Genomic DNA, 24,502 nt, shown 5'->3' on the forward strand with positions numbered 1-24,502 from the left:
GAAACTGCAGAATACATAATGAGGGTGCTGGGTTTATACATAACCTACACATTCATGCATAGTCATACAGGTGATGATGTTGACTTAAGCCGATTATTTGACTATAATATACAGCTGATGATCAGTGGACTTAAAAGCCGATTAATTAAAGGGAGATTCACTATTATACCCAATATGGGGGTCCAAATTATAAAAATACCCTATATAAAATGGACTTTAGAAACACACCCAAAGCCCATTTACAACATAACAAAAAAGCTTTTAACTTCTTATAAATTACAAAACTGCCATCAATTTCTTAAAACAAGCCCAACCCCAAAATCTCATAAAAATACCCAAAGCACTCAATAGGGCATCAAAGTAATTTAATAATCAATATTAAATTCAATAAGGCTAGCTATCATTTTTTGGGTTTTTTTTGGATTTGTTTATAGGAATTCAATTGTGTATGGTTTATTTATAATATTAGTGCTAGAAATGGGTATATCACTAAATATCTCTTAATGAAACTGTAACTTGACCTGGAAGATAATACTCAAATGAGAAATGGGGTTGGTTTTATTTATATACTCAACTCAAATCCTGTTTTTGCTTTTAATATGGCGTTTGAGAGGGGAAAATAATAACAAAATTAATAGCTTCTGAGCCTCGCTAACTAGCTTGTGGCTTATTGGTTATTGGTTTGGTGCCAACCTGTTACATCTAAGCAATACTGGACTCAGATAAAAACAAGGGGTAATAGATTACAAGAGCTGATGTTTATGAATTATGATCATGTATAGTGTCAAGCTTAGAGTTTAGTCGTCTCAACCATACAGAGTGAAGCACCATGTGAATCACGTCAAATGGCTGAGACGGCCTATTCAGCACAAAATGCCTCTTAACTTTAGACACCCTCTTCTGCATCCTCAAATATTTTTCATACGGAATTCCCTGTAAGATGGTCTTAATTTCTGGTATCTTAGCAACAGGAATTTGTATTGAAAATTGGCTCCAATTAAGGACATCACTGAAGGGCAATGTATAATTGTCAGAAATTAAAACCGGCACACACCCTGCATAAAATGCCTCCACCACTCTTGGGCTTGCCACTTCAAACCCACTAGGACACAAGCAATACTTGCTCTGCCCCATTAGTTTGGTGTAGTTTTGGTCTAAGGGAAGCTTCTCATGGACTTGAACTTCATCATCTTTGTCCTTCCAATTATCCAGCAAGATAGGTCGAATGGATCCATGGACTCTGCCTGCAAAGAAGGCTAGAATTGGACGGTTGTTTGGGGGCTGACCCAAATATGGGGGGCCAAGCTTTCTAGAGGGCACATAAATTTCAGGTAATGGGACATCTCTTCTTGGCTGGAATCCTTCAGAGGTGTTAGCGTTGCAAAGAACTCTAATAAAGTTCTTGAAAACCTCAGGCTGCCCTACTGAAATCTCGGGTCCCTGAATGATGAAATAGTTATTTGAAAACAAGATATTTCTGATCAATTCAAACAAAACATTTGTTTTCTTTCTTGAAGGCTAGAAATGAAGCAATTAACTAACATACCCAATCGTGACATGAAGCCATAAAATGGTCAGCACCATGGCTTCTGTTCCAGTAGGGATATTTCCGTGCCACAACGCCAATGTAGTCCACCACAATCCGTTGCAGACGATCACGATAATAGTCTTGTTTTTGGGTGATAGGCAAGTAAACATATTCAACGATGTTGGCTACACTGAAGGGCAGGAAAAATGTGTGTGCTCGATCAGGATGTGTAGCTCTGAACGGGCTCTCCTCCCTCTCTATTTCATCTATGAAATGCCCTTCAATGCCGTAGATGTTCGTCATTGGACCAATATGTACTAATGGTAGCTCTCCTTCCTTGTACGACCAAACCTTGAACCTCTTCCTCATCTCTATGTGACTCCTGATCAGTGACAATATCACAATTTTTATCACCAAACAAATCCTTTATAAGGAAACCTCTTGATCATGAAATGAAAATGCTGATTTGTTTTTCCAATATATAACAATGAGTCAGCAATACTCAACTGGTGAAAAGCATAAGGGTTTTTGTAAATGCTCCCTCTTGGGATAAAAGTCTCTGTTCTCTCTGATTTATAGTTCCTGGACTGAATTGCTTCACGAATCGCTGCTCGAGCTTGTGCTAAATCTTCTTCAATTCTCTCCAAACTAGTCTTATTCTGATCACACAACACCAAAAAGTTGGATGAATTAAATTAAAAATTAACTTACCAAAAACAATTCTTTTGCCAAGCTTAGTTTAATTGCTCATTTTGGTGCCATCCACATGCACTAACCTTGTGTCCACTCCTCCTTCGATACATGGACTTTGTGAGTAACCCATCTAAAGAAACGTGGGGTGGGGCTGTGTAGTTGCTCTCTTTCGGATTGAAAAAAGCAGTGAAAGAGGAAATGAGGGGAATAATGAGATGGTTTCCAGAGAAAGGCGAAAAGCTTAGGAAGAAGAAAAGAAGAAACAACAACGTAACTAACAAAAAAGCTACAGTGGGGAAGCGGAAGGCTCCTGCAGTAGAAGTCATGGCAACTAATTTATCACTTTTCTACTTGTATATGAATCTACGCAAAACCTTTCACTATAATTTTTTTGGTTGCACTAAGACACAAGGAAAAGACGGAACAAACAAAGCCAAAGACGGTCCTTAAAAAAAAGAAAGAAAGAGAAGAGGGCTTATGACATAGAAATGTAGCTATAGCAGCTTTTAGAGAGCAAATCCTTGCAGAATCCAGAGAAGTATAGCCCAAGGTAAGACAAAGAGATGCGTCCAATTAGCATTCACTCAGGCCGATTAGCACAACCTTTTACATTTAGCTTCCTACGTATTAAATCTAAGCAGAGATCGATGTGTCTATAAGAATTAACAAGTGATCGTTGAGAGAGGGCGAGCTGGTGACTGGGTATGATCATCTGGGCAGGGCATATGTAAATAATAATATTTAATTTATATATGTTTAGGAATAGGAAAAACAGGATCATGTTTTGACATAAAAATAAAATCATTAAAGGAAGGCTTGTGGCAGCTTTACCTGGGAAATGCATGCTTGTTATAAAATAATTGACTTGGAAAATGTTGTGCCCGCCCTTATGTGTAACGAAATAACAGTGACAACAGATGAGATTGCATATAGCTCTCACTAAACTCTGATCCCAAAGGTATGATATCGAGTTAGCCATAGTCATACTCATCGGTCTATTATTTTTAATTAATTTCTTTTATATTATATAACTCATGCTATAATTGATCCCAATATATCAGGAAGTGAATTTTTTGGATCACAATTTAATTAGTTCTCGACGCTGCTGCTTTTTGATTGCATTCAAAGTAATGTGCTGTTAAAGGTCCAACCAGATCGATCGATCAATGCTCTAAAAAACATATAAAAATATACAATCTCACTGATACCTTGGAAGCTGTTAGATTCATATGTATACCAGGACTACGTTTATTAGGTATAACTTACTCATCCACCGAATATATTTTCACATAGGAATAGATTACCTTAAGCTCATAAATTAAAGTATGAAGACTGCTAATAACTAAGCCGATTAATCCCTTCTTTTTAATTTTGATATGTGCTAAAAACAGTCGTTTACGTGCACGTGAGTAATTATTGATGAAGTTTTCATTAACGACTGACATCCATCCACACATGCACATCGGTTAATATCAAAACTTGATTTGTTTGGGTGTCATAGTAACTTTGGTCAATGTATAAAACTATCACAATGACATTGGTAATTGATAAATGATTTGCATATATACCCTTGCTAGCTTTAGGGCCTTGTTTGGGCTTCTATTCTATATAGAAACGTGCGTAGGGAGAATTGTGTTCCTATCGCCATCTCATGCAAGATGTATGTTGTAACTGAACCCTTGTATGAGAATCATGTCATATTTCCTAACTGAAGGCAATTCCGCAGCTTCATGCTCTGCTCCTCAACACACACACATATATATATATATATAATATATATATAGTTATTCTTTTATCCAGATGTCCGCACGTTGTTATCGTACGGATGCTATTATAAACAGGCAAGAAAGCAAAAGGATAGTACAAAATAAATGGCGTCCACATGATAATAACGTTTGGATGTTCGCATAGGAGAATTTCTGTATATATACACATATATATATATATTCTAATTTTTGTCTTCATGTTACCATTTTATAATCATTCAACAAATAATAATTAAATATTGTTCATACAATTGCGATAATTTTTTTAATAAATAAATAAAATAATAGAAAACAAATTTGAACCTATTTTCCTTATCCTGGAATTCTTCTAAAAACAAATATAAAATGACAGCCTCTAATTCTCTTCCGAGGCCAAGCTCTCTCTTACTCATTACAAAATCAACATAATCCCCCTACCCGTCAATATAAATAAAGCACAGGCTCAAGCTGATCAACCTACCGCAAAAAAATTATCCGAAAAGAAAATTGAAGCTTTTGCTCAGTTATATCACGTAGCGTTGTTATTGTCACAGCCAAAAGTGTTTCGCCAGTCTAGCATTACAAGAATGGCAGCATAATGCGCCAAGGCACCCAACACCACCAAAACATGAAAAATCTGATGGCTGTGCCCTGCTATGTCAAACCATCCGGGCCTCCATCTCTCTGGAATCCGAGTGATATAAAATCCAGTCCCTGTCAAATAGAAAAATGCCATGGCAGCCTCATAAACTAGAGTGGCGTTGCGCCGCGGGTTCCCCCAGTTCACAATGCTGGCATGGACTGCAGGCACAATCCCAAACAACCCCATGGATGCAAACAGCAAGGCTCGAAACGTGCGAAATTTGCCGCTTGAAAGCTTGGGAGAGAGCAGTGTTATGATGGTGAAAACCCCCATGATTGTGATGCCACCAAGGTAGATGAATTGCCAGCGCGGGTCACATTGGAAGATGTAGTAAATTGGAGGGAAAAATGAGGTGATGATCATCATGGTGATGCCGGCATAATCGATGCGCAGCAGCAGGAGGTTCAAGGGGTGAGAGTGACATGAAAAGAGGTGACAAATGCTGCTCGAGAAAAGGCAGAACATAGAGCCTCCTAGGAACACATAAAAAGGCCAATATGCCACGCCACTCATTTCATGACCAGCTGCTGCAATTTCCATTTCCTGAGATGTCATTTGCTTCAATTCAATAAGATTTGTTGTCATGATCCCCTGCTAAATTTCTAGTATTAATATGAGAAGGGTTACTAATATTACAACTTAGAATAAGTTGAGGTTAATTACCGAAATGAAATTACGGGAAACATTTGTAACTGCACTAATAGGGGTGGACCTGCATCAAACATATATAATAGTTATATGAGAATCTGATATGCATCATGCATGCATGCTAACTGAGGGTTTCCTAGCTAGCAACATCTGCTTTCTTCGTAGAGAAATTTGCAGTTTTGAAATTAAAATGGATGGAATGTTATGTATTCATGCATGGTTGCAAATTGCAATTAATTAATGAAAATGGAAGTAGCTAGTAAACTATCTATAATTAACAGAAAATAATGATTTCATCCAGGAAAATAAATATTTCAAATTAGCTAAATCTCTATATATAATTTTAAGAGTCAGTATTCTAGCTATATGCGATTCTAATAAAATCTCATATCAGATACGAATAACAAATTCAAATTTCCCCACACAAAAATAAAATAAATAGAAAGGGCAAAGAAAGAAAGCCTCAACAAACCTGGCAAAAAAGCCGAGGAGATCCGCTACCTGAGGCACTCGCAACAAATTCACCATAGTCAAACCCAAAAACAGAACAAATCCAATCAAATGCCTGCAAATAATATAAAATAAAATAAAATAGATATAAACAATTCAAAGAAACTAAAGAAGAAAACCCATCAACCAAAATCCAAAATCATCAAAGAATTAAAAGCGAATTAAAGAAATGAATCAATCAAACAATGAACAAACTTAATTTGAAATAATGTTAAGGAAATTACGTACGTCCAAACGTTGAGAGTTTCGTTATGCCAACGGAAAACGCTAAAGAGAGCTTGAGGGAGAGGCCAATTGGCTCTGTAGTAATTGAGTATGAACTCATTGTCTTTCATGTACTCCGGCAACTCCCAATACGACATCAAGCTGTACCGTTTGGGTTTGGCCTTGTTTCTCTTCTTCTTCTTCTTCTTCTTCTTATTCTTCTTGTTGTCGGTGACATGATTATGAGAAACATTAAAATAATTATTATCAACTGATGCCGAGGAGGAGGAGGTTTGATGATCCATTGTTGTTGTTGGTTTTCTCTTCTTGGCAAGAGCTCCTCCTTCCATGGGACTCATTGTCCTCCGCACAAAATATTCACAAGGAAGGGGTGTGGAGGGAGAGCCTTCGCTTCAGAGAGAGAGAGAGAGAGAGAGAGAGAGAGATGAAGATTGATTGGGTTGGGTTGGGTTTATAGATAGATAGATAGAGGGAAGGAGACAGAGTTTATGGTTGAAGGAGGAGAAGGGAAATGGGATAATAGGGGCGGGGCTATTTAGTGCAGTTGGAGGTTGTACAACTGCACCAACCAACCAACCACAACATTAATAACATATATATATATATATATATATATGGATTTAAAGAAAAGAAAGAGCACCCTCCTTCCTTCCTTCCTTGTCATCATTTTCATTTGTTGCAGCTATATATCTTATAGCCTATAGGTATAGCACTGGTTGGTTGGTTGAGCTCCGTACCTAAATTGTTTTAATGTTAATATGGATCATCACGTACGTCTTTCGTTTCCCTTTGCCCCCTCTCCCTGGTGGGGGAAGAGTCTCTTCTCTATAACATTATCAAGATCATCAGTATTAATTGGTTAACTATATTTTCATTACGACCCTGTGATGTGATGTGATGTGATCATTCATTTTATTTTTGAATAATGGAAAACCCACTTTTCATAATGCATGGCTTTTGAAGCATTTGCCATTGCATGCATGCATTGATTCATCTCAATATTCCATTGGTTTTTTTTAATTTATGCAACAATTACCTCCATACTTCCTTAACTGTGGATGGATTGTCAATTATACATATATGTAAGGTCCAAGGAATATATTAATATTTGAAATATTTACTATTTTTACAGGGACTTAAATCCTCATAAGATGTCGAGTGGGGTTATCACAGTGATTCTCTTGTGGTCCTCTTCCCCTTGCTTGGCACTCAAGATCGAAACCCCAGAGTTTCTTTCCTCCAAATGTAACGAAAAAAAAAAATCCCCATAAGATAATTTTGGTTAGCCAACTATTTCTCAAAATATCAGCTTGAGAAGAATGTTCTATTTAGTTTGGATTTTCCTTTTGTAAGGCTTTCTGTTGGGAAAAGAATTCTAATTTTCAGACTTAGGTTTGAGAGGAGACACAGGTGGCCTACTATTGGACCGCTTTTTTTTTTTTTTTTTTTCAAATTTATTTATTATATATTTATTTTGAACAAGCAGAATTTCATTAATAAATGTAGGGGTGGGCGCGGTCCGGTTTGGTCCGGTTCACACCTCAAACCGGAATCGAAACCGGTATTATTTAACCGGTCCGGTTCGGTTCGGTTTAGGCAAAAAAAATTTCAAAAACCGGCCGGTTCGGTTCTGACCGGTTCCGATTTTGAACCGGATTATTAATTTAATTTTTTTTGAAAAAAAAATTATTTTTTTATTTTTTTTTAAAAAAATTATAATAAATAACTTATTTTTTTAGCTTAAAAATGAACAAATAATCCAATTCATACATATAGAAATTTTTTGAAGTTGAACTTGGAAAATTAGTGATTATAAAAGTTAAAATATGGCATTAGATTTTAAAAATTTGTAAAAATATAAAATATAAAATATATGACCGGTCCGGTTCGGTCCGGTCCGGTGCGGAAAGATGTAAAATCGGAACCAGAACCGGTTGGAACCGGTTCGGTCCGGTTTTGGTCCGGTTTGTTGACTTTTTTGGTCAACCGGTTTTTTTCCGGTTTTTTTTCACCGGTTCGGTTCGGTATTCCGGTTTTCCGGTCCCGATGCCCACCCCTAAATAAATGGGTAAATACAAAAGATGTACAAGAATCAATGAGGGAGTCAGGATTTTATGTGTGGAGGGGTCAATATATTAGGATTTAAGATTGATTTCTTTTCCAATGTTAAGCTTGTACATAAATAAATAACCAATTATCTTTAATTTCCTATTTTCTTAAATATACTTGTGAAAGAAAATTTTGATTGGCTGTTTTTTTTATTTTTTTAAATTATATTGGTAGAATCTATGAGTAAGTTTGTCATATTGTTAAGAAAAGAGTCTTTTAGTTGGAGGGGAAAATGTAAATCCCTCTTTCTCTTTATTGTGGGGGGCCACAAGCATTAATTTAATATATATATATATATATATATATTGTCTAAGTTGTACAATGCAAGGCAATATATATACTATTTCAGAATTTTGGGAGGGCCAAGGCCCTTGCAAGCCTAAGAACACCTCCGCCCCTAACACACCTCAGATTGGAGATTCTTGCATACAATAAATCAAGAAATAAATCCAGCAAGACAATGATTAATAACTATTACAAATTCAAACTCAGCTCACTCAAAGTTGATAGATAGAGGATCAAGAAAACCTTTTACAGCACCAGTGCTACATAGAGACCATGAGAAAAACTGATTCTACATGAACAGAGAACCAAAAGCACCAAAAGTGAAAGGGCCTTACCGCTCAACATCCACTTGGCTAAAGAATGTCATAGCACCTCCAGCATCCCACATGATCTCCCAGCACCCAGTATGAAATATCCATTAAAATCTAGCAACTCTACCTTCTCAGCAAAAAGGATTTTAAAAGCTTGTCTTGGGAATAACCAAAACCCATCACAAAAATGAGGATAAACAAAACCCATCATAAAATTGAAGAGGAAAATATCTCTATAACATGACGGAGAAGAAAATCGCCCGGTTTATTAACCGAAGGAATTGATTCCAGGTAAAAATCCCTAGAACCAAAGGAGGTTGTAGAGAAGAGAGACCACGAAGAAAGGAGAAGAATGGAGAAGCAGGGAGAAGGGTCGAGAAGGTAGAAAAGAAGTTGATTACTATTGGACTGCTTGTTAGTTAATCATTCATTGCCCTCAACTCACTTTAAAAGCAAAATTTGTCCTATTTCTGACTGAATTCTTACACTAGATTAAGAAGAAGAAAATAATTTGAATCCAACTTTTTACACCTCCATCTCACCTCACCTTCAAAATCCAACTCCCATGATCATGTTCCTAATTTGTAGTTTAAATATATATATATATATAATTATAAATGTATTATGGAAATTCGGTTTATATCGTTCCAATTTATCGAATCTCTAGGAAAGGGACCAAAAGGAAATTTTGGTTTATATTGTTGTTTAGACTTTAATGCCCTTTTCTTATGATGTGACATATTCTCGATCGGGAATAACTGCAAGTTAGGACGTTGCGTTTACGTAAATGATGTACAGTGATCTGTGATTCCTGGACACGTGCCCTTCTGTGTAGCTTTAATTATGGCCTGCTGCCACGTGTACTAAAAGAGCAGACCCCGTCCACCACCGCTGCTCTTGCTGATTTAGGAACAGAATAGCGAGCGCACCGCACAGGTGACATGAGCAATTAAGCAAGCAAAATCCCCGGATGAAAATATAAAAACAGTAGAGATAGATGACAAAGATGCAGAGCTACATAATTAATTTAGAAGCGACGTTGGCTTGGCTCTTTATTTCTTAATCAGTAAACATAGCCCCAGATGAAAGTAACAAAACATTTACTTTGGAAAGAAATGAGAAGCATGAATGAATGCAAACAAGTATTGAGATTTATGCCGAATCCCGCAAACAAACTTTTTGAGGGCAAGGTTCAAAATAGAAAGAAGAGATTGCTTATGCTGCTATGAGGATGGGCTTTACTTTACAAATGCACATTTCTACGTCTTGACAACTCCGAGTTTCTCCAACGAAACCCGGATATCGTCACTGCCACAACCTTCACTGGTCTGAACAATGTTGGGACTGTCAAGAGCCAGGACATCTGATAGAGGGTAGTTTCGGTTTGTATGGAGTTGACTGATTGCATTGCTCGCAACTCCCTTGAGTACTACACTTTTGTGCAGCCCACCAAGCAATCCTTCATAGTCTGTATCCCCGCATTCTCCAGCAAGAACCACCACTTTTGATAAGTCTACACCCCATCGAAGATATAAATACCTGAACGAATACAATTTGCTTGTTTCAGTCATCAAACTTCATATATAATTCACAGGTTTAAGTTTTAACCATAAAAAATGTGGCTGCTTTCACTACTCACTTGGCCTCCATCTCCTCCTAAAAGATCTCTACGGCCATGTTTCAACCACGAGGGCATTTCATGGGTGAATATTCAATTTAAACAAGGTCTACAAACCCTTGACAACATAAAGATTGTACCTGAGGGCTTGGGAACGAGATGCCAATACTGGAATTACATTCACTCTGGTCCCATTTTGGCAGTAAATTACATGGCACCGCAAAGCCTGAATCCTCAGCAACTTCCGAAGCTCCTTCACTGGGGGAACCTGGAAAGAAAAAAATAAAAGAATTCCTATCATGCACAATGTGAAAATATTTAACAAACTACAGAAAACTTACACGTATATATTAATCAATTGAAGCACACGCACAATATTACTCATTTCATACAAAACTCATCCACAGTCAAAATCGAGAAACACTTACCTTTCCGGGCTTCTGCACTTTAAAAGCATAACAATAGTCAGTTGAAAGTTGATCAGCCGCAGTAACAATCTGTTCCTCACTTCCAGTCTTCTTATCATTAACTGAACCTGCCCAACGTACTAACGTCTTCCTCAATCCTTCTCCACCCCAACGATATTCGATGTGTGAGTGGTAATAAAAGTCGACTACAAAGGGACGCTCCTCTGAATGAATAGATGGATAGTAGAGATCACTGCCACTGTTGCAAATAAATGCATCAAAGTCATTGGGGCTCAAGCCCCCTGAGACCAGAAATGAGCTTATCTCGGATATCGTCAAGGATGTTGACAATATGAACCCCACAGAGCCTTCACTCCTTTCCTTTACTGTAGCCTCAAAAATCTTCCTTGTAGTTTCAATAAGATCTGTAATGGTATCACAATCCACAGCAATGACAATAAGATGTTTCCTCCTTCTCAGTACTGGGAACTTACCAGCACTGTTATGGTCTGCTTTCTCTGAGAACCCAGCCTTCCGTGTGTCCCTTGAAATACCCTTTGACCATGCCAAAACAGCATTCTCTATTTTATTCCTTCTATCAGCAGTATTTCCTTCATATTCTGAAGAACTGTCATTCACACTAGTTCCGCTCTTTTCTCCATCCAATGAAAACTTCAAGTTCAAAGATAAATCCTGTATATCTCTCAAGGAATCACTTGGGGAATCTGATTCTGAAGTTTCTGCTCCATCCTCACTTCTCTGCCATTGTGGATGCCTTGGTTTGCAACTGGCTATTCGAGACAGGTAAGTTTTGCAGTGCTCAGGCCAAGAAAATAGGTGAATGTTCTTCAACCCATTATGCCGACATCTTGCCCAGAGCTGCTTATCTGCAACAAGCTTCAGGAGAGCATCAGCAATAGACTGCTGATCATGAGGATCCACAAGAAGACCATTGTCAAGTACCTGTAGAAATAGCTCCAATCAGTTGTGTGCAATACATGTAGAACCTTCTATCAATTCTTTATGACTGATGAGCAGGCATACCTGATGAATATCAACAGGACCCCCATTTTTTGTGGCAACAATAGGTAAACCATGAGCGGCTGCCTGTACAATAAAAGAGCAGAAGTTATACTTGTTTCTGAAAAAAGAAAAGAAAAATATTGGAAAAATATCATACAAAGGTCCTGATAATTTTAAGACACACACCTCAATTAATGTGAGTCCAAACGGCTCGATGAAAGCTGGATTAATGAAAACACCCTGCAAAAATGGAATAGAATGAAACAATTAACCAGTAAAAGGAAATGCATTTTGTGTGCAGAGAGAGAGAGAGAGACAGAGAGAGAGAGATAGACAGAGAGACAGAGAGACAGAGAGAGGAGGGGCATGGAAGTGGACTAAATAACAAAACACAGATATAGCACACTTAAATTAAATACCAGCAGCAGTTGGCAAAAGTATGGCATTAGAGATTACTGTAGTCTTCTATGTCTAATAGTGCTTCAATTTTTCCAATAAAAGTGCACATATAGTTGAATTTGCTTCACTGATATAAACTACAAAAGGTACCTTTGTCTTTGCTGCTAGACGATAAATCTCAGGAACATCAGACTGTTTGTGGTGTTTGGGGTATGCCACTTGCCCATACAAATCATGTTTGTCAATAAGCTTGAGTACTGAGAGAAGAACAGAAGAACTTGTGCCTGACATTTCATCAATTCCATCGCGGTTGCCCATAATTAGTGTCTGTAGAGTACAGGAAAAAAAAACGTTAAGTAATGAAATTGGAACAGAAACAAAGGCAATTCAGCAAAAGTGCCATCAAGGATGATAACATACAAGATTCGCAAGCTCTCTTAGTGGGCGACATTCTCCAAATGCTTTGACCAAAGTTGTGATGTTCTTTTTTGGATCTGGTCTAGCAAGGGCAAGAATCATAGGCTTGCGAGGATTGGTAAAGAAGCGCATTATCTGCATTATGACAAATTTAGATTGGCACCAGTCAATGCATAATACTCAAGCATAAGGCTTAAAAATTGTAAAGCAGGGCATATCGAAACGACTCATCAGCTATCTTTCTGGAAGACATCAAAGTAAATGCATAAAGAGTAACTAGAACCTCAGACCAAATAGGTGGGTCTGGAGAAGTAGGATGGTCTTCATTTGCTTCTGTCTCACCATCCATATCACCATCCTGCGGAACAATATGATGGAACTCCATTCCAGGAGGAATTATCTGCAGAGAACTACAAAATCGTAAGATATGTATATAAAACAAGCAAGTCTCTTACCAGGGAACCCAGCATAGTATTTCAAGAAGAGCAAGCCATGAGTACGTAGACCTTTAAACAAGGATATGAAAAATGATCTCAGTACTTACCACCATGCGGGGCATGAACCTGCCATAACAGCTCACATTACGCCTGATCCTAGCTCGCAGTTTACGCTCCAGTATTGGATCAAAACCATCATACAAGCGCCATTGCTCTTCTATCTCCTGTCTAGTGCTGGTAATAACTATTTCAGAGGAATCAAGGGCCAACTCCTCAGCCTCTATCCGACGCATAATTTTGTATGTTGTGTTTATTTCATCCCTTGAAAGACGGCCTTGTTTTAAAAGTTGCTCCAACTTATCTCGGCCGAGTGAGTGGCCAGTAAAAAGCATCGGGACATTTAAAGCACCAGATAAAAGGGCAGCAGAGTCACCAGCATCTGCATAATGTCCATGGATGGCAACAGGCCAGACTGGCTTCCCACCACCAATTTGTTCACCCAAAACTTTGGACATCTGTATTATGTGGTTCAGTGCGCCATCAACAAATTCAGGGATGTGTGGCCAGAGTTCTTCCTTAGGAATGTATTTATCTTTGGGACCGAATGGTATACGAATGATATACGAACCACTGCTCTCCCCCATCTCTTCCGCAAAACCATCTGCATTAATTGGAGTCAGCATCTCTGTGGGCTCACCATAGCTCCAATCTACATCCGGTGATGACACTTGTCTAGTTAGCAGATCAACTCTATACACTCCCGGTGTGGTGCCCAGAGCCCTTGCAAGTTCTACTACATACTTAACCTAAAAGGAATATAGATCCAACAATATGCAGGTAGCTATGTAAGCAATTATTCAAGGTATTATCACATCAAACAACAAAGATACATTCAACCCGAGACTGGGAGTGAAACCACATTAACAACAAAAATATTACCTGGCCACCAGTATCAGAGTCGCGACCGAGCTCCATATTTTCACCTCGTATAAGACCATGAAGGCTGCATGGATACTTGATGTTAAAAACATTGAAAAAGTCATACAGAACCAGAGATCATACTCTGTACGCCTCAAAATTAAGAGCTAGATGCATGTTAGTCACCATCAGGCCAAGTCGAGTTTTCTTATCAAGTTCCGCAGCAGCTAGTTAAACTATGGATACTGAAAGCATGGTTGTTAACTAATATTGTCATTTGAGATGCCATGTAACACCAACGAATCATTTAAAACTGTAAAGTTCAGTTCATGCCTTATTAGTACAATATATAGCTTTTTCCCCTTCTGCTGACTAATCCACATCTCCATTGTGTCAACGGAGTTAATTCTAGGCAGTCTGGCTCTGCTATTATCACCATGAGCTGACATGTCGCTCACTACATCTCCCTTCTCTCCCTCGGATAAGTCTTCAGACATATCAGCTGTAGCTTCTCTGCGACCTCTTTCACGTTCAATACGACGTTTAGCCATCCTTTGAGCTTCCTCTCCCTCAAGCTGCAGAAGAATAGACAGTATGAAGAAAACCAGGATTTAAGAAAATTGGTCATATGCTTTTATTTCCTTTTTCTCCCAACTAAAATTACAGTGTCCTTTGTTTATTAGTGTTTATTCATGTGACAGCATTTTCTAAAATCCGAAATAGAAAAGACACTACAAATTAACAAATTAGTGATCAGTAGAAGAAATTAACGCATATATAGACACTCAGAAAAAAGCGGCAATTTTCACATCAAACATTCGTTTAAATAGACACTCAGAAAATTACTACAGGGTAAAGCACGAAACACATCCATCATCTTAGCTTCCAAGTTACGATTGCCAAAACATACCGTAGCTAGCTTCGATTGAAAGCAGATGAATAATATTAAAAAAAAGACACAAATCACTGAAAGAAGAATTAATTTCTAAAATAAAAACAGAAAATAAGGCAAAAGGAAGTAACCTGCTTCTTCTGGCGAGCTAAGTTCCAAATCCGCCAGCACAAATTCTCCAATCTGGTGTTCCTCTCCTGGGGGCTCCTCGTCGCCGCAGCCTATCATTGAATCCCATACATACAGCATGAACAATCAATCAAACTGAGAATACAACAGAAAGATAATTAATACAGAGAGAGTGAGAGTGAGACTTACGCGAACCCAAGAGCGGTGGAGATCGGTCTCATCGAAGCCGGTGATGACCTCCTCCACAAAGTAACGGGTGGGACTGAAGTGGCCTCTCTCTCTAAGCAGCAAGGACGATTTGGCATCGTCGACGAGGCCTGGACCCACGTCCAGAATCGCCTCCAGGTAACTGTTTATCCAATCGTTGCTCGCCATTTAATCCCTCCTATCTGTCTCTCTCGGACTCTGAGACTCTGTCAGGCCCAGCCTGCAAAATTAGCAGATAAAAAACAAACTGAGAAAGCAAATCTGAGTTGCAGTGAGTGTGCTGGTTTTGCCGATCGGATGAGAATTGGGACAGAGAGAGAAAGAGCTATGTTTAGACTCTGCGAGTCTGGAGAGTGGGAAATGGAGATGAGCAGAGGACAGGGGAGAGTCTTATATGCATGTGGTCGACTGTGATTGTGATTGTGGGGTGGTGATGGTGGCCTTCTTGTTGACTGTTTGTGCTCTTCCTTCTTCAGTTGTTGTGCCTTAAAACGGTTAAAATGAAAAACATTACATTTGGGATTTTTAAATAGCCCTCTGTCGACAATATAGGGCTTGACCATTTGAGGACCTTGAAATACAATAAATTACTTTCAAGTCAAAAGATGCTTTAAATACATTAATTTTATAAGTAATTTTTATTTATTTATAATAACGATATTCTAAATTACTCTAATTTACGGGGAGAAGAATGTTCAAACGCGGGTGTGACAGAGCGGGCATACAAAAACAATTTTATATATTAACTACCAAATTATTTACTAAATTATTAATTTATCCTAATTTAAAATGACCAGAAAATATATATTAAATTATGAAACTAATGTAATTTTAATAAGTACACCATATTCACCCCTAATTAAATCAATCCCTGATAAATTAGCAATTAACAAAGTTTAATTTATATAACAAAATAACAGCCTTTAGAATTTATGATCGGGTGTACTTGGTTAATTTTATATTTTAATTTAAATATTAAAATGTACTTAAATTATAAGGTATACTCAATTAATTTTAAAGTTCGTTTAGCAGCACTCAAAATAAAAACCTTTATGATCTACCACCTAATTCATACAAATCTTAAGGTAAACTCCAAATTCGAAGTATACAAAAATCCTAAAAGACCAAAGAAAACAAAAAGATTGATAAGCTGACAGTATTTTATTTGTTGGAATATGCAGGTTCGTGCCCAATTCAATGGTTCATAATAGAGACCGAATGTATAAACCAACTAATTTGAAAGAGAAAAAAAAACATATAAACCAACTAAGGACTAAATTTTTATTTTTTTAATTTGGTCAAAACTAAGGACTAGATGTCCAAAGTTTAGCAATATTTATAATTAGTATTGTTTAATTTGCAAAAATAATTATTGTCCGGATCCGGACAAGTGTCCGAGGATTGTGAAGGGTAGGAGATCTTTCCACGGAGCCCTGCGAGTGTTTACAGTGCACGTCAACTTAATGATTGAGTAAAAAAGAGAAAAAACTTTAATTATTATTAGAATAATAGGGAATCATTCTGGTAATATCCTCTCTTTTCGTTTGACATTTACACCCCCCTCCCCCTTCTAAAGTCTAGACATTTATAGGTATTTTGTTTAGACTTTTTTTTACCTCTTTTTCTCTTTTTGCATTTTCCAACTTCAAACTCGTGATTTTTTATGATTGACGAACAAAACAAGAGCCATACACTTTTAAAAATCTCTGCAGCTCTGTTATGGGAGATACTATTGAATAGTAAGATTATGTGATATATTTTGTACACGTATTATAATATAAGTATTTATTTTTAAAAAAAAGAGAAATTAATCCACTCATATTACAACACGTATCGTATATAATATGTATCACGTAACTATACTGATGTAATCCTGCTCTGGTTTCCTTTATTTGGTAACTTACTGCTTAGAGTGAATGGCATTGTTTAGGAATTAGGGTTGTAATTTGCTTGTTGCAATATTATTATTGGGACAGTTTTGAAAATATATTATTTTTGTGATGGCAATGCAAAGATTGTGTAAAAGCCGGAAGCCATAAATTAACAAGCAGATATTAATGCTTGCTTAGCGTTAGTGCTGATGCATGCATATTATATTCTGAAAGCAAATTCTTATTATATCCCCTCGCATGATGCTTTTTTTTGTTGTTGTTGTTGTCCAACCTTGACACACCAACAAAACACATGTTCAATGTCAATTGGTTGGAACACATAACCAGATCATATTCGATCCTGCTAGCTAATATCACTTGAAAGGATTCTTCCCTCACAGATTAGATTAATCAGTGGTTATATGTCGACTTCACCTCCTCCAATCGGACCAAATAGAACTAGAATCTCATCGTAAAGGCTTAGGCAGGCAAGCATACACTGACCGAGTTCAGATCAGATAGAATTTTGTTGGTTTTGCACAACTGATACACGTCTAATCAAAAGCCCACCCTCAAAGTTGGCCTTACCTAGCCTCACCATGCATTGTCACTTTTATATAAACTTACATTTTGTATACATAACATATATTATTGGTATTTTCTCATAATTTTGCCTATACAAGTTTATTTAGACGATCTTTTAAATTCATATTTATAATTAATAATTATTCTCTTTTCTTGTTTTATGTCACTTGAGTTAAAACTCAGCGATGCGATTCGATATTTTTTGAAGATGATTCTTTCACAAAAATATATCACATATCATGTGCCTTTCAAAACTTTAAATTGATGCAGTCCAGAAGAATTCAAAAGTGTTAAAAGAGTTTTGTCTTTTAACATGTATCTTAGTCGTATGAAATGAAAAGTACGAATTAGTCGGTGCTTTGGAAAGATAAATTGGCTTCTTCCTCCTATAATGACCTAGCTAGCTAGATACCTATATACATCAAAGAGCTTTATGCAATTGGATAAGGAAAGCCAGTAAAACGAAAGGTTCGTAGGAATATGGGATATGATGCTGACCAGCTCCAACAATTTTAAAATGAATTAGGAAATATAGCCAGCCACAGACAAAATAACAAAGGATTTACTTTGGAAGAAATGAGAAACATGAATACGAACAAACAAACAAACAAGCTTTTGGGCTTGCTTGCTCGGCTGGTGGGACTCAAGTTTTGCTCGGACTGCTGGTTGCGCGCTGGAGGTCCAAACCTCTTCAAAAGGGCTTCTTGCTCTGGCAAAAGGGCATGCGCTGGAGGTGGCTTTAGAACAACAAAAATCAGTGACTAATAAAAGCTATTATATGTATATATCAATATTAACTAAATTGAATTTATAATAAACTGTAATTTGAAATACAATAAATAATAAATAAATGAACTGACTTAAATTCGAGATAGAGGCTTGCAAATTTGATGCAATGTCCTAAAGACAGTAATTTCACCCATTCATGATTCAACTATCTGTATTCTAAGCCCTAGCTTTTTTCTGTTTTTGACGAATGAAGCTTTGTTTTATTCAAAATAAACTTCTAAAACCTTATCAGAATAGTCACAACTTTTAGAAAACAGTTAATTAAACTAATCTGAATTAATTTTAACAAATTAATTTAAATCTGAAATGCCCAAGTGCCCTAGGCCCATCTTTTTTATAATTAAATATTATATAGATATTCAATGCCCAAATCGAATTTGAAGCCTAATTGACTTTTAGTTGGCCCAACTTCCATTTGCTAAGTATATAGACTTCACTATTTCTTATTTCTACAAATGTGGGACAAATATCCTTGAATTTCATTCAAACTTCCAACAGCAGCTGCCACAGCCTTCACCAGTCTGGACAATGTTGGGCCTGTCAAGAGCCAGGACATCTGATTCTGATAAAGGATAGTTTTGGTTGGTATATGGAGTTGACTGATTGCATTGCTGTCAACTCTATTGAGTTTTACACTTTTGTACAGCCCACCAAGCAAGCAATCATCATAGTCTGTGTGCCCGCATTCTCCTCAAGCAGTAATAACAATAGTCAGTTGATCAGCCGCTGTTATTAACTGAACCTCATTATTCGGCTCATTTTATTTGTTAATTTCTAGACTATGCCAAGCAAGCACAACCCAACGAATGTCGAAGGCGATTCCTCAGCCCACATTTAGCTGCCAAATCCGAAGCCGACACGCCCATGTTTCTTGGGTATTGTCAAATCGAGCTTTTTATTTTTCTAGTTTTGGGCCTTAGGAAGACCATTACATGTGGATTTAGGTTTGTGCTCTCCTCGTCATTCTCCTTTTAAATACGCAACTCAGTATTATTATTATTCTTCTCTTATATCATTATTAAAGTATGAACAGATGAGTTAAAGACCAATTTAAGTCTACAATTATTACCCGAATAATTTTTTAAATTTATCTGTTATCAACCTCAAAATCAATTAACAATAAGTTAACAATGACAACGAAGGAAAAAGGTGTAGAATTTGTGCGCACATCAATATCATGGATCTCAATGATTGCGTAGTGCCGTGCGTAAGGCCAAGATTGGTGACGCGTAATATAAACATAACTCGGCGCTTTGAAGCTTTTATCGGCCTTCAGCAACGGTGGGTGGTGGTGGTGGCCCAAACCAATCATCTTTGAAATCAAGTAATCGAATGCCAATCATGGACTAATATAAACACAAGAAAGAAAGCCCCTTTCGTTTATCAAAATACCAGTAACTTGTAACTTGTAAATTGTAGCTGAGAAAATTCAACACCACGAGAAAGCCGTTCACACTTTGTTACTTCGACAACAAGAAGCTCGAGCTTTTATTTACATAAATGTTTATTCTTTTTGTCCTCTCTCTAAATTGATAAAAATAAATAAAGAGGATGGATTTCTGTTGGAATTTTATTTTCATGCGTATAAAATATATGAAAAAAGAAAAAATCTGACACAATGAGAAAGGGATGGACCCCTCTTCTACAGCAGAGATTCTTGGGTTTGATGATTAATATAAGAAAAGAAAAGGAAAAAAGGGCAAAAAAAAAAAAAAGACATTGAAATGACCAAAAAGCCCTTGAAGGGCGGTATTCTCCGGCAGAAAGGATGCATACTACGTAGTTTCCCAGCGGTCAACAATCAACGTTGTCCAAATTCTAGGATATATTTATTGCTTAAATTAATGAAAGCGTACAGACGGCCGTGGTGGGTTACATCAAAAATCCACCATCTGCTTCTTAACACATGGTAAGGCCGGTCTTTGTTTCTGTTTTAAGGCCTTTCCTTTGCAATCAAACGCACCAGTTTTGTCTATGACATTTCCTTTAGCCGCCTTTCTCACTGTTCAGGTTTGGTTCTTTCACTATAAATTCAGGTGCTTTTCTTGTTTCCCGATATCTGATGCTAATCCACTTGTGTAATTTAGTATTTTGTTTGGATTTTCTTTGAAGCTGTCTTGCTGTTTGTGTAGAGCTACCAAATGTTGGGGTTTTCTTTTTTTACTGTGAGCTTGTGATTTTGTGAATTGGATCTCAAGCAATTCAGTAAAAGTTTGGAAATTTTGGTGCTTGGAGATCGTGGGATTGGTTTTTGGGCAACTTTACCAGCTGGGTTTTAATTTGTTTCGCAATTGTGAACTGGGTACTGATACTGAAGGCTTTTGATCGAATTTTTTTGGACCCATCAAGTTATATGGTATATGGAACTAACCGTTTTTTATGACATCCAAGTTCCAACTCAATCATCACCCCTTTGAGGCTTCGTCTATTAAAGGTTTCAACTAGTGTGTCATGAATTGAGCTTCGAATTGATCATTTCAGTGATTGTTACATAATAAACTTATATATTTGGAGCAATTTGAAGTCGTAATATACAAGTAACATTACTGGCCAAAAAGAAAGTATCATTATCTCCGCTCTGCTCCTTTCTTGTCCGGGATTCTCTCTTTTGTCAATCTCGTGAACTGGTTCTGTAGATGAATTTGAAAGCGACGGTCGAACACTAATTTGCATATCCAGTGCGATCGGAACGGTTGAATTTGAAACTAGTGAGCTACTTGAGGCGGCGAGACGAATACAAGAGTACAGAGATGTTTCATCATCTTTTCATTCAGAAAATGGAAATTGAGCACATTATCCCGTTACGAACGGCCATCACTATGTTGAGTCTGTTGCTTCTGGTGAAACTGCCAGCAATCTCTTCCTCTGGGGTTGTTATACAGTCAAAGGTTTGCAGTGATCACTTTGCCTATTCAAAATCTTATGGTCATGAACTGTATTACATAAATGGGAATTCAGTAGAGAAAGCTTTATTCTGTACGGCACTTGAGACATACTATGCAAATGGTTGCATTTTGGAAGGTTACCTTGGCATTAACTATTGTGTATCAGACCTTTCACTAGGTATGCATTGATATTATATATATATATATATATGTTGCTTGTGTTTCTTGTTTAAATGATGCTATTGTAGTTCATAGTTGGAATTTAGGTAAAGTTTTAGGACCATTGTTAAGTGTTGCAGCTTTTGCAGTTGGTTCTCACTTGAGGACAGGAAGGAAACTTTTGCAAAAGGAGTCAAGGGATAAATCCACGTCCAACGATAGAGAAGAAAAGAACAGGGTCGCATCTGTAACCATGACCAAAAAAGTTGGAATGGCAGTAGGTGCAATGTCTTTGTTATGTTGTGTTTTCATGTGTCCCTGCTTTTATAAGAAAAGGAGAGAAGCTGCTCACAAAGTTCTTGCTAAGGACCCAAATTCAAGTTAGTCTCTCATATCTGCCTGTCTGTGTACCCGAAATCAATAATTATAGGTTTTCAGGTTGCTGGAGATGAGAACCACCAATTATATTCCAGTTTAACATTTAAATACATTCATCCTATATTCGACTAAAATTCTTTCAAACTTGTCCAAATTGTTTTATTTGCAATTCTGCAAATAATTGAATTTTTGTTGCCACTGACTAGTCTATTCTATATTGGTTGTTTCCTCATTATGACTTTGTTCTTTCAATAATTTTTTTTTTGGTTAAACTAAAACTGGTTGTCCTCTTGCAGTGGATTCAGCTTCTTCTTTTGAAGTGAATTCTGCTCCTGAAAAGATCCCGGCTAGTCCGCTTCGTGTGCCACCTAGTCCTAGATTTTCAATTTCTCCAAAACTCAGTAGACTTGGATCAGTACATCTCAGTTTGAGTCAGATTGCCAAAGCAACCCGCAACTTCTCTCAATCACAACAAGTAGGTGAAGGAGGTTTTGGAACTGTCTACAAAGCCCGGCTAGACGATGGCCAATTGGTTTCTATAAAACGAGCTAAGAAGGTATAATAGATCATAATCCTTTTTTGTGGGTACTCAATGAAAGATTGGTCATTTCCGGTTAGTTTATGAAAGGAAATACTATCTTGGTGACATGCTAGGTAGTAAAACTTGTACCACTACTGAGGCTCTTGCAATTGGCTATAATTGATACAATTCAGTGGCCTCTTGGTAATTGGTAGCTCATTCATTGATTTTGTAAGTAAAATTTGTTGTTCTGTTATATTTGAAAATGAAAAAGTTTTTTATGTTAAACTTTTGAGGAATCTGGGGCAATCAGAAAATCACAATTAATAAGTATTCCATTATTAGATTCTTCAGTTGCCCAAATAGTGATTGGATTAATTGTGCATTCTGGGTTCAATTAGGAAAGTAGCATGCTAAAGTTAAATGTATGTGACATGGTTCAAAATTTCAAAATCAAAGTAGGCTTCGTAGTAGAATTTATGCATAGCATAATTTGTTATGGACTTACCAGTTTTCCATGTTGCCATCGAACATTTGAGTGGCTTTATAAGGAAGTTTTCTGTTGTCATGGCAGTTATTCGATAAATGAATGCTATTTTGTTAACATGGAAACTTTGTCATAGGAACACTTCGAGAATTTGGAAACTGAATTCAGTAGTGAAGTTGAACTTCTGGCCAAAATTGATCATCGGAATCTTGTAAAGCTACTAGGTTATGTTGATGAAGGAAATGAGCGTCTTATCATTACAGAGTATGTGCCAAATGGTACTCTTAGAGAACATTTGGATGGTAAGCTTAGTTAAAGCACCGAAATATCCAAAATTTAATCTATAAATTATGCTATCATAAACAATTATGCTACTATACTGCCAGGTCAGCATGGGAAAATCCTAGAGTTCAATCAGCGACTTGAAATTGCTATTGATGTTGCTCATGCCTTAACCTATCTTCATCTATATGCAGGTAACAAAAATACTATTGCTAGAACTTTAAAGATCCACTGGTCTAAACTTTATTCATTTGTTTAGTTGTCTGGTTAGAGATGAAGAATTGATTTTCTTTGGTCAATCTGATTGGTGCTTAATCTGGTATTCAATCACGACAGAAAAGCAAATCATTCATCGAGATGTGAAGTCGTCCAACATTCTTCTGACAGAAAGCATGAGAGCGAAAGTGGCTGATTTCGGATTTGCAAGGCTTGGTCCGATGGACTCGGAACAAACACACATTTCAACCAAAGTGAAAGGAACTGTCGGTTACCTCGACCCTGAGTATATGAAAACCTATCAACTCACCCCCAAGAGTGATGTTTACTCATTTGGGATATTACTTATAGAAATCATAACTGGCCGTCGTCCAGTGGAGTTGAAAAGATCTGTTGAAGAGCGGGTGACACTCAGATGGGTAACAATCTTCTTCTGTTCCCTTGATAAGTAATTGATTTTGTAGCATATCTTTAGGAGTTAGAACATGGAACAACATGCATGCTGCAGAACTCTCCTAATACTTTCAGTTATGTCTGTTGCTAGATAACCCTTCCATCCAGATTAAATTTGAACTATAGCTGTTTATAACTTTATGTATGGTGTAACATTCCGCAGGCCTTCAAGAAGCTGAATGAAGGACGGACGGTGGAATTGGTTGATCCTGCATTGGAGAAAGTTGTAGATGCAGAGGTAGTGGTGAAAATTTTTGATTTGGCTATCCAGTGTGCTGCCCCCGTTCGAGCTGATCGGCCAGACATGAAATCAGTGGGAGAGCAGTTGTGGACAATAAGAGCAGACTATCTTAGAAGTGTCAAGAAAGGCTAGTGGTATAATACGAGAGGCGCCTCCTTCCCTCAAACTTGCCCTGTAAGAACGAATTTGGTCACAGACAAAAGTTTGGTTTTTCGTGTAGGCCTCTTTGTCGACATCTTTTTTCACTCTTGAACATGCATGCATGTGGATGTCTAATATACCTTTTTTAAAACTAGTTATTGCAAAACAACGACATGCCTTGAGGAGCATAAAAGCAAACACATTCGCAGTTTTTGAGTGTTGATATCACTCGGAAAAAGAGATTCAGAATTCAGCAACAATAGATTCAAGATTCGGACTGGAATTACGACACAAAGCCTAGTTACTTAGTTTCTCATTGTTTTTTTGTCCTGACCAAGAGTGCCAAAACGG

General features: G+C 37.3%; 4 protein-coding genes across 10 annotated transcripts; 1 reads left to right on the plus strand and 3 right to left on the minus strand.

Annotated features, from left to right (window-relative positions):
- Nucleotides 1-759: 759 nt before the first annotated feature.
- On the minus strand, nt 760-2,178 carry LOC117635542 (probable glycosyltransferase At3g42180). The gene is made up of 3 exons (XM_034369846.1): nt 2,036-2,178; nt 1,547-1,910; nt 760-1,440 (listed from the first exon to the last, which is right to left on the minus strand). The coding sequence occupies exons 2-3, from the start codon at nt 1,895-1,897 to the stop codon at nt 760-762; spliced, it is 1,032 nt and encodes a 343-aa protein (XP_034225737.1). The 5' UTR covers nt 1,898-1,910; nt 2,036-2,178.
- Nucleotides 2,179-4,238: 2,060 nt separating this feature from the next.
- LOC117636124 (heptahelical transmembrane protein 1) lies at nt 4,239-6,555 on the minus strand. Of its 4 annotated transcripts, none has more exons than XM_034370594.1 (4): nt 5,996-6,555; nt 5,730-5,822; nt 5,273-5,321; nt 4,239-5,152 (listed from the first exon to the last, which is right to left on the minus strand). In XM_034370594.1, exons 1-4 carry the CDS (start codon nt 6,328-6,330, stop codon nt 4,496-4,498), a joined length of 1,134 nt encoding a protein of 377 aa, XP_034226485.1. In that variant the 5' UTR covers nt 6,331-6,555; the 3' UTR covers nt 4,239-4,495. The 4 variants fall into 4 exon arrangements, with proteins under 4 accessions (XP_034226485.1, XP_034226484.1, XP_034226483.1 ...); XM_034370593.1 differs by having other exon boundaries at nt 4,239-5,167; XM_034370592.1 differs by having other exon boundaries at nt 4,239-5,200.
- Nucleotides 6,556-9,716: 3,161 nt separating this feature from the next.
- LOC117633910 (probable sucrose-phosphate synthase 1) lies at nt 9,717-15,647 on the minus strand. Its single transcript, XM_034367763.1, has 13 exons — nt 15,127-15,647; nt 14,940-15,029; nt 14,250-14,491; nt 13,938-14,001; nt 13,106-13,804; nt 12,845-12,961; nt 12,565-12,696; nt 12,295-12,471; nt 11,932-11,985; nt 11,767-11,829; nt 10,744-11,685; nt 10,456-10,583; nt 9,717-10,236 (listed from the first exon to the last, which is right to left on the minus strand). Exons 1-13 carry the CDS (start codon nt 15,310-15,312, stop codon nt 9,957-9,959), a joined length of 3,174 nt encoding a protein of 1,057 aa, XP_034223654.1. The 5' UTR covers nt 15,313-15,647; the 3' UTR covers nt 9,717-9,956.
- Nucleotides 15,648-20,158: 4,511 nt separating this feature from the next.
- On the plus strand, nt 20,159-24,349 carry LOC117633912 (calmodulin-binding receptor-like cytoplasmic kinase 3). 4 transcript variants are annotated; one of them, XM_034367765.1, is made up of 8 exons: nt 20,189-20,399; nt 20,477-21,452; nt 21,583-21,813; nt 22,108-22,367; nt 22,955-23,120; nt 23,205-23,294; nt 23,437-23,735; nt 23,933-24,349. In XM_034367765.1, exons 2-8 carry the CDS (start codon nt 21,140-21,142, stop codon nt 24,140-24,142), a joined length of 1,569 nt encoding a protein of 522 aa, XP_034223656.1. In that variant the 5' UTR covers nt 20,189-20,399; nt 20,477-21,139; the 3' UTR covers nt 24,143-24,349. The 4 variants fall into 4 exon arrangements, with proteins under 4 accessions (XP_034223659.1, XP_034223656.1, XP_034223657.1 ...); XM_034367766.1 differs by having other exon boundaries at nt 20,502-21,452; XM_034367767.1 differs by having other exon boundaries at nt 20,522-21,452.
- The last annotated feature ends 153 nt before the right edge of the window (nt 24,350-24,502 follow it).

Source organism: Prunus dulcis, chromosome 7 (assembly GCF_902201215.1).
Source record: "Prunus dulcis chromosome 7, ALMONDv2, whole genome shotgun sequence".
NCBI lineage: Eukaryota > Viridiplantae > Streptophyta > Magnoliopsida > Rosales > Rosaceae > Prunus > Prunus dulcis.